The sequence below is a fragment of the Cebus imitator genome, unplaced genomic scaffold (assembly GCF_001604975.1).
Source record: "Cebus imitator isolate Cc_AM_T3 unplaced genomic scaffold, Cebus_imitator-1.0 Scaffold140, whole genome shotgun sequence".
Lineage (NCBI taxonomy): Eukaryota > Metazoa > Chordata > Mammalia > Primates > Cebidae > Cebus > Cebus imitator.
In genome coordinates, this window is record NW_016107455.1 from 209902 (window position 1) to 223390 (window position 13489).

The window sequence follows — 13489 nt, forward strand, 5'->3', positions numbered from 1 at the left end:
AAAAAAAAAAAAAGAACACATCATGTACTATGTATATGACTTTCTACATATGACTCTCACGTGTAATCAGATGAAACTTTCTTTTTTTTTTTTAAAGATGGGTTTCACCATGATGGCCAGGCTGGTCTTGAACTCCTGACCTCAGGTGATCCACCCACCTTGGCCTCTCAAAGTGATAGGATTACAGGCGTGAGCCACCAGGCCTGGCCAGATGAAACTTTCATACACTGTTCCCTCTGCCTAGTGGATCTTCCTAAATACCCACCCCTGCCCCACAAACTTTAAACCTCAAGACTATACCCAAGGTCAGCTGCTTTGAGAAGACATCCTAATTCTCAAGGTTGAAGTGGTTCTCCCCTCTCTATCTCTCACAGAGGTCCATGCAGGCCTCCACTGTGATCATAAGTCAAGATGACAAGCTTACATCTGTTTGTCTTCCATGCTAAACTGTAGATTTGTTGGCATTTCCTGAACTTAGCACTCAGTTGGGGAAGAGGATCAGATCATAAGCAGTTTCCAGATTTTAGGATATTTGTTGTACCTTTATCTGCTGAATAAGCTAATTAACTGTATATTCGGAATGATATCAACCACTTATTATTTAGTGTACACTTCGGGGCGGTTACATTGCTTTCTTGAAACATAGTCTGGCTGGGCATGGTGCCTTATGTCTGTAGTCCCAGCACTTTGGGAGGCCAAGGCAGGTGGATTTCGAGGTCAAGAGACCAAGATTATCCTGGCTAGTGCAAAGAAGGCTATTAAAAAAAAAAAGTGGGGGGGGCTGGGCGTGGTAGCTCACACCTGTAATCCAAGCACTTTGGAGGCCAAGGTGGGCGGATCACCTGAGGTTGGGAATTCAAGACCAGCCTGACCAACATGGTGAAACCCCATCTTTAAAAAAAAAAAGGACTATCCTGGCCAACATGGCGAAACCCCTTCTTTACTAAAAATACAAAAATTAGCCAGGCATGGCAGTGCACACCTGTAGTCCCAGCTAATCGGGAGGCTGAGGCAGGAGAACTGCTTGAACCTGGGAGGTGGAGGTTGCAGTGAGCCAAGATCGGGCCACTGCACTCCAGCCTGGAGACAGAGTGAGACTCCATCTCAAAAAGAAAAGAAACAAAGTCTGGTTGAAGAGACCACGTATCCAAGGAAAATTAATATAAATACAAAAAAAAAAAAAAGAGTAAGTTCATGAAAAATGAGAAATATGGCAGAAGAAAAGATCCCTGGGTCCACGTGGTTTGATTTGGGAACATTTCAAAGAAGAAGGTAAACCAGGGAAGATTTCTTTTTTTGAGGGGGACAGGGATTCACTCTTAGTAGAGTGCAATGATACAAAAAATTAGCCAGGTATGATCATGGGTCACTGCAGCCTCAACTTCCCAAGCTCAGGTGATCCTGCCACCTCAGCCTCCCAGATAGCTGGGACTACAGGTAGATAACACTACACCTGGGCTAATTTCTGTATTTTTTTGTAGAGCTGGGTTTCACCATGTTTCCCAGGTTGGAAGGGAGGATTTTTTGTTGTGTTTTGTTTTTGTTTTTGTTTTGCAGAAAAGCAATTTATTAGGCAGAGAGAGAGAGAACTAGGGGGAGAAAGCAAGCCAGCTCCCACACTGTCGTGGGAGGGGATCCCAGAGAGGGAAATTCCGGAAGGGAGGATTTTAATAGAAAAGGTATTTCCAGTTTGAAGAAAGAAGAGAATGAATGTGGGAACAGCCTGAGTCTGGGTTGTGGGGATGAAGATGGGGACATGTGTATAGCATCAGGCAGTCTAGCTGGAGCAAAGGGTTCATAATAGGGAAGTAGGAGACAGCTGAAGAAAGGTTTAAGCAACAGGCTAAAGAGGTCCTGTAGGTAACTGAAACTCACTGAAAAGGTCACAGGGATAGAAAAAGAGTAATGTTTTAGGAAGACTATTCCGCAAAATAAAGATACTATTGGAAGAGAAGAGAAGGAACCCCAGGATCCTACCTTCTCCTTTAGTTTTGTCTGTAGGAAGAGAGTCAGGCTCTGTAGTTGCTCAGTCAGCATCCCTAGCTTTTGAGAGTATTGCCGTGTCTTCTCCAGGTCTTGCACCTGGTTCTCTGCTATGGTGCTGGCCAGTTTAGCCCTGCAATAAGGAACACGGAAGATGACCAAAGACCAAATTACCTTCTCTGAACACCTCTCCCAAATTCCCACAGAGGTGCATTAAAGGAAAGAAACAAGAAGCTCAACACTGTCACAGTTCTCTTCTCGGAGATTTCGGCTTCTAGAAGTGTTCCTGAGAAACAAATAAGCACTTAGGGGGAAGTACAGAAAGTTAGAGAACTTACGTTAAGTTCTCTACAGTGTCCTTGAGGTTCTCACACTGCAAGCTGCGCTCCCGGAGCACTTCCAGAGTGGTTTTCAATTGACACTCAACCTGACCTAGCTCCAGGTGAGCAACCTGATTCTCCTGGTCTGCAAACTGAAAAGACAAGAGAAGGAGCAAGAGAGGGCGGGAGAATTTCAGTGCCCTGGGGACAGAGGCTTCTTCTATTTCACAGCCACGAATCTCATCAATGCTATCAGGCAAGAATTATACTCCTGAGGTTTACCAGCTCCCTTGGCCCAAGCCACGTTCCTTACCTCCAAGGTCTCTTTCAGGTCCCGCACCTCTTTGGCCAGGACAGCTTGTTGCTGCTGCAGTTCTGCCTGCATGTGTTTTAGTGCCATCTCTTCCTTTTGCCATCTGCCAGAGACCACATATTAGATCCCATTTGGTCCTAAATCGTGGGTGCCTACTGCCACAATACCATTAGGAACTCACTGAGCAGCCTGCTCCTCATTGTTCTGGGTAAGTTGGCAGAGTAACTCATCCTTCACAGACAGGTCCTGGGCACAAAGGGCATGCTGACTCTGTAGCTCTTTTAGCTGGCTGTCCATGTTGGCCAGAATCTGCAGCTGAGCCCGGAGATCTAGACCAAAAGTATCCTAATGACACCATGCGGTCACCAGGCCAGAAACTCCCCAAACTTCAGCTCCAAAGCAAGTGTTGCAGAGTACTTCATTGCTCTAGTGCCACACTCCAAGCCTTAGCAGGGCTCAGCTGCTTACATGCATGCATACATATACACACACACACACACACACACACACACACACACACACCGATTGTTAGACGACTGTTTTCCAACTCCAGTTGTTCTATTTGGCCTTTGCACTCCTCTAACTGGGCAGAGACTTGTTCCAGCTCCCTGGAAACCTAGGAATAAAAGATAGTTTTTCTCCTATAGTTCCTCCTGAATCAAGAATCCCAGGACTTGGTCCAGCTTCTCTTTCTGGACAAGATAGAAAATGACCTTGCTCCTGGGCATCAACATTGCCCAGGAAATAAGGTTGATCCTCAGAAAAAAGTAGAGACAGGAGAAAAGTTGCCGAAATAAACATGCTGAAGGACAAAGGAAAAAACTGGGCTTAAGGCCATCTTACAGCTAAGGGACCTGGCTGGTCTCCAAACCCACAGGGTAGAAAGAAAACAGGTCCAGGGTAAGAGTCTAATGGTATCACACATTAGAAAGGCCTGTTGCAGAAAAGGAAACCAAGCCTAAGCAGTCCCCGCTCCTGGTTTGCACCTCCTGCTTTTCCTCAATTGCCGCATCACGTTCCTGCAGGGCCTGCCGGCTCTTGACTGTGAGTTTCTCTGTGAGTTGTCGAGACTGACTCAGCAAAGCTGTCCATGTTGTATACTATCAGGGAAAGCAAGCAGGTCAGTAAAGCACACTTGAGGCAAGGCTCCTAACAGCACTTGATGTAAGGGATTAGTTACAATGGCCCCAAATACTCACATCCAGTTGAATGGACATCCAGTCCTGCTGCAAGGTAGAGGTAAGACTCACTGTCTGCTGAACCAGCTCTTCTTGCTCAGTATGGAGCCTTACCTACGAGAGAAGCATTGCCTAGGCAGAAGCCCCTTCCCTTTGGATACAGCAAAATGGGAGTATACTACTACCCTCCCAGTCTGTCAGCAGAGACCCCAGGAAAGAAAATGCCCTTAATTACCAGTTGGGTCTGGGTGTCTTTCAGAAGCCCCCTGAATTCCCGCATGGATGCTAGGTCCTGTTCCAGCTGGCTGATGCGCTGGCTGGCGTGTGCACAGAAAGCCTCCAGCACTGTCTCTGCCTATTGAGGGAAGAGGTTGCAAGGACACAGTAGGCAACAGGGGAGCCAGCACAAAAAGCTGTAACCATCCAACACCTCAATATATCAGTTCTTTACTCCTCAGGGCAGGCAGTTCTTAGGCCCCCATCTGTGTCTCAAGTGTGTTTGTGTTTCTACAGGAACCTTGAGGTGGAAACCTCTCACATCCAAAAACAAATGCCTGGCACCTTACCGCATCCTTGCCTCTGAGAGCCATTTCCTCTCTGTGCCTTGCCTCCTCCCTTTCTGCTTTGAGGCTCTGGAGCTTTGCCCTCAATTTCTTCAGCAAATCAAAACAGCAAGAGACCAAGGTTTCTGTACGCCAAGACTACACGATAAGAATCAGATGCTGTGTATGGTTCCTCTTTATGGCTTTTAGTCCCACCAGAGGCCTCTACCTCTATCTTCATGCTGCTTACCTCCTGACTCACAGTAGTTTTATCTTCTTCTAAATGCAGCAGGGATAGGTGAAGCAAGGATATCAGCTCTTTAGAGATGAGCACCCATGATTGCTGTAGAGAAAAAGATGAGTAGATGAGATCAAATAAAGTCACTATGCAGGAAATGGGGGCACTAGGGAGGAAAACCGCTGACCCCAATTCCAAGCTCCCCATTAGGAGATGTACTTTACAAAGGTTTGGAAACCTCCCTTTGCCACCACGGCTTAGTGTCACCATCTATTAACCACCCAGGATTCTCCATTCTTGAACTTCACAGGAGACCCGGTGGTGGTATAAGGTCAATCATCACTTACCATGACATTTCTGGCCTGCTGTAGAGCTTGTCCCATCTCTTGGCTCTCCTTAAGATGCTGAAGTTTATTAGTTATCTAGCCAGAAAAACAGAGTTGTTCCTTGTTTTGTTTTTGAGACAGAGTCTTGCTCTATTGTCCAGGATGGAGTGCAGTGGCACAATCTCAGCTCACTGAAACCTCGACCTCCCAGGTGCAAGCAATTCTTCTGCCTCAGCCTCCCATGTAGCTGGGATTACAGGCATGCACCACCACACCCACCTAATTTGTGTATTTTTAGTAGAGTTGGGGCTACCCAGGAGGCTGAGGGGGGAGGATCACCTGAACCAAAAAAGTTGAAATTTCAGTGAGCCCTGATTGCAACATGGCACTCTAGCCTGGGCGATAAAATAAAAATAAAATCTGTTATTAACCATCATCACTGCAACAACAACAAAAGTTCATCTGAATTTAAATTAAAATTTCCTTTAAATTACTTTGATCAGAAGACTTTAAGTGAAAAAGCTTTCTTTTGGATAGAGAAATATTTTAATTAGTTGTATGGTAGTCACTGTAATATAATTCTTTTTTTTTAAATTTTTTTCTTTTTTTTTGAGATGGGGTCTCTGTCACCCAGGCTGGAGTGCAGTGGCATGATGCTGGCTCACTGTAACCTCCGCCTCCTGGATTCAAGCGATTCTCCTGCCTCAGCCTCCCCCGTAGCTTAGACTACAGATGCGTGCCACCACAACCGGCTAATTTTTGTATTTTTAGTAGAGACGAATTTCACCATATTGGATCAGGCTGTTCTTGAACTCCTTACTTCATGATCTGCCTAGCTCGGCCTCCCAGAATGCTGGGATTACAGGCATGAGCCACTGAGCCCAATGACTCTGTTTTTTGATGCAGGGTCTGGCTCTGTCACCCAGGCTGGAGTGCAGTGGCAAGATTTCAGTTCACTGCAGCCTTGAACTCCTGGGCTCAAGTGATCCTTCACCTTAGCCTCCTGAGTAGCTGGGACTACAGGTACACACCACCGCACTCAGCTAATTTTTGTATTTTTTGTAGAGATGAGGTTTCACCATGTTTCCCAGTCTGGTCTCGAACTCCTGAGCTCAAGTGATCCTCTGACCTCACCCTCCCTAAGTATTGGGATTACAGGCATGAGCCACCATGCCAGCTGACCCCTTTCCATTCTAATAGATGTAAACACTGAGAAATCCTCTTCACACAAACAACAGAAATAAGTAGAAGCAGAAGAAGGGAGGCTGAGTGCAATGGCTGAGGTGGGAGGATGGCTTGATCCCAGGAGGCAGAGGTTGCAGTGACCTCAGATCACACTACTGCACTCCAGCCTGGGTGACCAAGCAAGACTCTGTCTCAAAAGAAAAAAAAAAAGAAAGTATGTTCTTCTTTAATAAAGTGGGCATAGGCAATCAGGCAATTGAGAATGGAGAAGTAGGAAAGAAAAACAATAAAGAATACATGTGGATAATGAGAATGAATGAATAAGGCCTAATATTTGATAGGACAACAGGGTGACTACATTCAATAGTAATCTGTACATTTAAAAAGAACTAAAATAGTATAATTGGATTGTTTGTAACACAAAGGATAAATGCTTGAGAGGACAGATACAGATACTCAATTTTCCATTATGTGATTATTAACTATTGCATGCCTACATCAAAACATCTCATGGACCCCATAAATATACATACCTACTCTGTAACCACAAAAAATAAAAATTATATAAAAATGTTTTAGGCTTATTCATAATTTTTCTTAAAATATTAAATACAGTCTACCAATGTAAAAAAAAAAAAGAAAAAGAATACATGTGGAAGATGAGGATCTAAAAACCAATTCCTTTAAAACCTTCCTTGCTTGCACTCCTTTGGAAAGTTTTAATGTACCCCAGGGGCATAGTGAGTACCCACAGCTTTAAGGGGATTTTCCAGATCTTCAGCTTTTTTGTTTGTTTTAAAAGACAGGGTCTCACTCTCTTGCCCAGGCTGGAGTACAGTGACACGATCATAGCTCACTGCTACCTCAACCTCCTAAGCTCAAATGATCCTCCTGCCTCAGCCTCCTGAGTAGTGAGGTATGCAAAACCATATCCAGGTGATTTTTTTTTTAATCTTTTATGGAGATGGGATCTTACTATGTTGCCCAAGTTGATTTCAAATGCCTGGTCTGAGGCAATCCTCCTATCTTGGCTTCCCAAAGCAGTGGGATTACAGGCATCAGCCACCGCATGCCCAGATTCTCAGCTTTTACAAATGTTCTAAGAATAAGCCTGTAATAGGAGTCCCCTTTGCCCTCTGGCAGCTTCTCAGCTGAAGTTCCAAGGAAGAGAGCCCACTGGAATCCTTCAAACTTTGAGAAGAACCTTCTTACCCCACTGGGAGATGTGTCAGTCTGTGTGCTACTGTCCTGGGTTTCTGGGTGAGGGACAGCCAGCCGGCTCTTCCAGTCCCGAAGCTGGCGGGAAAGAACCTCCAGAATGACAAGAGAGCTCAGCAGGTTATCTTCCAAGTCATGTCGAGACAATGCAGTCAGATCTGGAGGCCGGCTGCAGCAGAAAGAGAAGAACATGAGGAAAAGTAAGGGAGGGGAAGGTCCAGGGTAATGGAGCTCAAGAGGAACAAGGACATAGGGCCACTTACCCACACAGGAGCTGCTCTGTCTCAGAAGTACTGTCCTTGGTGCCAACCAGGCCTGTCTCAGATGTGTTTGTACTCTTTTCCTGTGGTGCTGAGGGAGTAAACCAAGTCCCCACCGAGCAAGTAGAGAAAGGGGTAGTGCCAACTGCAGCATCCCGAAGCATTGAGGGAAGGGATAAGCTTTGGCAGAGATTTTCCAGCATAACTGAGGTATTTACACCTTTTTCCAGCCAGGTCAGTGGGGACATCCAAGGCTCTGTATCAGAGCCAAGAATCCCACCAACATCTACTGCTGGGCTTGGAGCTGCTTGGGATTCCATTTCTACTAGATTTGGTGTCAGGCATGTGGACGGAATATCTTCCACATTTGAGACAAGTGCTTGATCTCCCAATTCAAACTCCTCAGGGTGTGTGGGAAAGCTCATTTCTCTTTCCTCCAAAGCTCCATGCTCTACAATTTCCTCCTCTGGGTCCACATGATTGACAGGGATATCTGCTGCCAAGGCAGTTGAAGGGGAAAGCCAGAGAACGGAGGAAGGCAAGAAGGCGTTACTTTCAGAAGGTACTAAGTCTTCAGGCACAGCCTCAGTCCTGCTGTCCCTCAGGCTTTCCTTGGAGCAATATAGTTGTTCAGAACAGGCATTTGATGGATACTCTAAGAGATGGGATGGAGAATCCTGAAAGACAGGTTTCTCAGACATAGCAGTAACAACTGCTGAAAACCTGTCTTCCAAGCAGGATGCCGCCTCCTCTCTCACCAGATCTCCTGGCCTCAAAGGTTCATTTAAAGATATGCTGTTTGTCTCTGCCATAGTAGCTAAATGGGCCTCAAATGTCATGTCTTGCTGCTGCCCCAGTGGAGAGGGTACAAGGACGATGGTTTTAACTATATAATTGTCCAGTGGGTCTACTGCCTTCTCCAACATTTTAGGAGTAGAGCTAGTTTGGGGAACTGGATCTAGAGGCTGCTCATCGGATTCATGCTGACAAGCTTCTAGCCACTTTGAGGAATGATTGAAATGTTCTGAAGGGGAGTCTGTCCTCTTGGCATTTACAGAATCCACTGGAGATGAGTTGTTGCTGCCTTCCTGCCAAAGCAAACAAAAGTAGTTGTCTAAGGCAATCAGTTCAGTTCCCAATATATAATTATGGGTACAAGATATTGTCCAAACTCAAAAAAGAAAAGAATTCTTACTACCTCTGCTTAGGTAAGGACTTGGCTAATCTTTGTTGCTCATATAAAGAGAAAAACATGAGGAAAAGAAAGGGGGAAGAAGGTCCCTCAGACTTTCCTTGGAGCAATGTAGTTGTGCAGAGCAGGGATTTGGTGGAGACAAACAGCATATCTTTAAATGAGCCTTTAGTTCATTTAGTTTGTTCAATAATAGAGAAAGAAAAGCTGCTAAGCCATTTGGGGTCCTTCCAAGTGAAGCAGCCTACATTATAAATAGGCTGGGAATACAGATGCATATCGTGGGCAGATGGTAGCTTGAATGTGACCCCGCTCCTCTCCATTCTGAACTCCAACCCACTTCTAGGTGAACAGGTAGGATGGGTCGATAGGTATGAGAGAAGATTCAAGCTCTGTCAAAACCTAGAGTTGGTACAAGATCTTCTCCCGCTTGACCGCATGCAGTGTCTCACACCTGTAATACCAGCACTTTGGGAGGCCAAGGCAGGCAGATCACCTGATGTCAGGAGTTCGAGACTAGCCTGACCAACATGGTGAAACCCCATCTCTACATTTTTAGTAGCCAGGCGTGGTGGTGCATGCCTGTAATCCCAGCTACTCAGAAGGCTAAGGCAGGAGAATTGCTTGAACCCAGGAGGCAGAGGTTGCAGTGAACCGAGATTGTGCCATTGCACTCCACCCGGGGCAACAGAGTGAGACTCCATCTCAAAAGAAAAAGAAAAAAGATCTTCTCCCTCTTGAAACAGACAAGAATTTGGGAACCAGAGTTAGAAAGCACTTGGACCACAGAGATCCATGAAGTCCAGGGAGAAAGGGCAACACTAACCTGTGCCAGTGACCTAGTCTTCTAGTCCACAGAGCTAAGGGGCATCCTGAACACAGGGGTTGAACCCATTTGGCCCTTGGTATTTGAAGAGCTCTAGACTTTGTAGCATAGAAGATTAAAGAGCAAAGAGACTTCCTCCTGATGCCTTGGCAAGGGACTGACAACCTCCCTACTGCTGGATCACAGGGAGAAAGACAACTGCACCTTCTACTACCTGCCAGATTGCTGGACCTGAGACTCAGTGAGCAACAGAAGGAAAACATGAATGATCTTAAGTGGATCTGGTAGCCAGAGAAAGAATAAACTCTAAGATAGCTAGTAAAGGTAGACCCTAGGCCAGGCGCAGTGACTCACACCTGTAACCCCAGCACTTTGGGAGGCCAGGGTGGGTGGATTGTTTGAGTTCAAACCTCATCTCCACTAAAAATACAAACTTAGCCAAGCATGGTGGTGCTAGTGTGTGCCTATAGTCCCAGCTACTCAGGAGGCTGAGGTAGGAGGATCACTTGAGCTCAGAGGGCAGAGGTTGCAGTCAACCAAGACAGCACCACTGCACTACAGCCTGGGCAACAGAGCAAGACTCCATTCCAAAAACAAACAACAAAAAAATGTAATTCTTCAGTCACCTCGGCCACATTTTAAGTGCTCAATAACCATGTGACTAGTAGTTACCATGCTGGACAGCACAGATTATCAAACATTTCCGTCATCCCAGAAGTTCTATTGGACAGTAGGTGTTTTGCAGCTCTTTCAAGAAAGACTACTATCATCATACTTCTGTTACTCAGGATATCATCTGTCTTTATACACTCTTCTTTCCTCCTCAAACCTATTTTATTTATATCCCATCTCCTTCCAAAAATAATTCATACAGCATGAAACTGAACAAATAGATATGATTAATGAAATAACAAAGTCATGGTCAAAAAAGAGGAAGCCAAACCTTCCTATTTCTGGAGTAACAGTGGCTGTACGTGATGATCCAGTTTGGCCCTGAGCTATAGTAAACTACCTAGTTCTCATTATCAGAAAGAAAAGGATAGTAATTTCTTCAGGAAGACAATTTTCCCAGACAGTTGGTCCTAAAGCCTTTCTTCGAGGAATCTTATACAGGAGTCAAGCTTTAACAGCAACTGACATGCAGCTTTAACATGCAGACAAGTTTTAACAGCAACTGACATGCAGTTTCTACATGGCCACGTCTCTCAAGACCTTTAACAAAAGTACAAATCAGTGAGGGCAATTCTGCAAGGGGCTGAATTAAGGTGATCCAAGTATCCTGCCTTCCAGTGGTGTAACTTGATCCCAGGAGAGTTCTGACTACCTCCTAGAGTGGATGGATATTGCCTCAATCTTGCAGCTGACTGACCTTTCCATAAGTGAGGCCATGTTAGAGGAAGAGCACTAATCAGGGTGGTAGGATTTCTCAGTAGTTTGATAAAGGTCGAAGGGAGGAGGAGGAGGTAATAAAAACTTACAGCTAAATAGATTCAGGTTCTCAGTGGATTTCCTTTAACCACCCTAGGGCACCTCTCTGTTGGCCTGAATAGCTGTAAATGGATGTCACTGAGGTAGAAGACTTCATTATGGTTATTAATTACGTTCTAGCGCTGGTCCTTTGTTCCCCTGAGCTTTCACCCTGGGCAAACAGCCCAGTTGAGAAACTGTCCCGGCGAATCTCACCTGCAGCGCCAGCTTGCACAGTGATGGGGTCAGCGAGGAGCAAGCGAGGGGCCTTTTTTCAGAGTTGGTGAGGGCACCGGGCTGCAAGATAAGTTCGCGGAGAGGAGTTCTCATAGGTAGTTTTCCCTGAGAAAGAAAGCAAGAAAGAGGGCGAGTGTGAGGAAGCCTGGGCTCTGCCAGCCCGCCCTTCCTCTCTCCCTAAGAAGCCCAAGAAGCGATTAAGAGAGTAGGCTCGCACCCCGGTCGCGCAGAAGCAGCACGGCGAGTAAGGACTCGACAAGCCCCTAACCCCAGGCTCGACCCAACTTTCCAGGACAGTCAACACGGCCAGTGCCCCCGCCCCAACAGCCCGGCCAGCTCTCTCCGCCAGAGCTCTCTCGATTACCGTCTGGGGCGAAGGCGACAGGCTGAGGCTCAGTTTTTTCGCCCGCCACATCTTCAACACAGAAGACAGGCTGATCACGTCTCAGACCAAGTCGAGGACGCCATGTTCACCCGCCGTCTGTGTTTAAACTTTCTCCGAGCTTCCCAATTGGCTGCTCCAGGCGGGCGCGTCCGCTCGGGGCCTAAGCCCGCAGGTCGGTGGGCGTGGCAACGTTGGTCACGCCCCCTATCCCGCCCGCCCCTGCGTAGTCTCGCGCTCTCCGCTGACCGAGCCTTCACCGCAGACATCGCCGATAGGGCTGGAGGCGACCCTGGCCCGGGACAGGTCTTATGTCCTCACACCGGAGAGGACCCCGCAGGTTGCTAGAGAGTCAAAGAGTCCATCCCTCTTGCTTCCAGCGGACCCCCTGACATCTATGGTGTTCACATCCAAGTTGTCTCTGTGGATGGAGAGAAGGAAGCCTCTCCTCAGGTCTCCCTCTGTTCCCTCCCGCCGCAGCCTTGACGGGGAACTTACCAGGACTAGTAGCCAGTCTAGTAGCCGAAGCGGGTCCGAGCGACTTCCCTAGGCTTGGTGGGACCGCGTCCGGAACGTCCTGGGCTGTAATGGTCTGGAAAAGCCTCCAGAGTTTCTGGGCTTTTCCTGGGACTTGCTCGGGCCCGCTATCAGTTCACTGGGATAACTGCCTACATGCATTGAACATTGAGTGTGTGCCTGGCGCAGTGCCGAATGCCGTGTAGTAGCTCACTTAATCCGCATAAGGACCTTCTTAGTGAGAAGTACTATAAATATCCCCATTTAAGACAGCAGGGAGCTGAGTCAGAGAGAGCGTGTGTAATTTGCCCAGCGTCCCACAGATAGTAAATGGCAGAGCCGAGCTCCCTCCCTGCCCCGCCAGCGCCTGCCTTCCGCCGTCTCGGATCTCCTGTGCTCAGGAAACCTGTTGAAGGTAGGACTGCCGAATGGTAAGTATTAAGAGTGAGCCGTTTGCGATGGTGTGTGTTCCTTTGCACACTCATGGCGCCCTATTTACACTCTGCAAGTCTTAATACATTGGGGGAAAGCAGCAATCCAAAGAGGAAAGAACTATGATGTTATAAACTGAAACGTCCCTAGGGACGGGCTCCTCTAGTACTGTGTTATCCAATACGTAAGCCCTAACCATAGTGGCTTTTGAGCACTTCAAATATGACTAGTCCCAGTGGGAATGTGCTGTAAAGGTAAAACACTGTACACACTGGATTTGAAACACGTCATATGAAAAAAAGAATGCAAAATATAGCCGGGTGCGGTGGCTCATGCCTGAAATCCCAGCACGGGGGAGGCAGAGGCAGGAGGATGCTTTGAGCCCAGGAGTTCGAGACCTCCCTAGGCAATATAGTGAGACCCTTATCTACAAAAACAAACAAAAAAATTTAGGCCCGGCGCGGTGGCTCACGCCTACAATCCCACACGTTGGGAGGCCGGCAGATCACCTGAGGTCAGGAGTTAGAGACCAGCCTGGCCAACATGGTGAACCCGCGTTCCTACTAAAAATACAAAAATTAGCTGGCTGTGGTGGGCGCCTGTAATCCCAGCTACCAGGGAGGCTGAGACAGGGAGAATCGCTTGAACCCAGGAGGCAGAGTTTGCATTGAGCCATGATCGTGCGACTACAATCCAGCCTGGGTCACAGAACTAGACTGTGTCCCAAAAAAAAATTTTTTTTAAGCCTGCAGTGGTGGCACACGCCTATAATCCCAGTTTGGGAGGATCGCTTCAGCCTAGTTCAAAGCTGCTGAGCTATGTTCATCCCACTGCACTGTAGCCTGGGCAACAAAGCAAGACCCTGTCTCAAAAA

At 47.0% G+C, this 13489-nt stretch overlaps 1 protein-coding gene and 1 long non-coding RNA gene across 2 annotated transcripts in view; one reads left to right on the forward strand and one right to left on the reverse strand.

Moving 5' to 3' along the window:
* SPAG5 (sperm associated antigen 5) overlaps positions 1-12035 on the reverse strand; it is a 16925-nt gene extending 4890 nt beyond the window's left edge. The window contains exons 1-15 of the mRNA XM_017542098.2: positions 11650-12035; positions 11265-11390; positions 7567-8651; positions 7298-7472; positions 4922-4996; positions 4587-4679; positions 4361-4495; positions 4030-4149; positions 3816-3908; positions 3603-3716; positions 3139-3232; positions 2798-2945; positions 2617-2719; positions 2322-2455; positions 1978-2116 (exon numbers count right to left, since the gene is read on the reverse strand). Coding sequence (XP_017397587.1) covers positions 1978-2116; positions 2322-2455; positions 2617-2719; positions 2798-2945; positions 3139-3232; positions 3603-3716; positions 3816-3908; positions 4030-4149; positions 4361-4495; positions 4587-4679; positions 4922-4996; positions 7298-7472; positions 7567-8651; positions 11265-11390; positions 11650-11700 — 2685 coding nt within the window. The 5' untranslated portion in view covers positions 11701-12035. The remainder of the gene's footprint in view (positions 1-1977; positions 2117-2321; positions 2456-2616; positions 2720-2797; positions 2946-3138; positions 3233-3602; positions 3717-3815; positions 3909-4029; positions 4150-4360; positions 4496-4586; positions 4680-4921; positions 4997-7297; positions 7473-7566; positions 8652-11264; positions 11391-11649) is intronic.
* A 421-nt stretch (positions 12036-12456) lies between these two features.
* LOC108313646 overlaps positions 12457-13489 on the forward strand; it is a 14472-nt gene continuing 13439 nt past the window's right edge. Inside the window, exon 1 of the long non-coding RNA XR_001829165.2 lies at positions 12457-12614. This is a non-coding gene — a long non-coding RNA (uncharacterized LOC108313646). The remainder of the gene's footprint in view (positions 12615-13489) is intronic.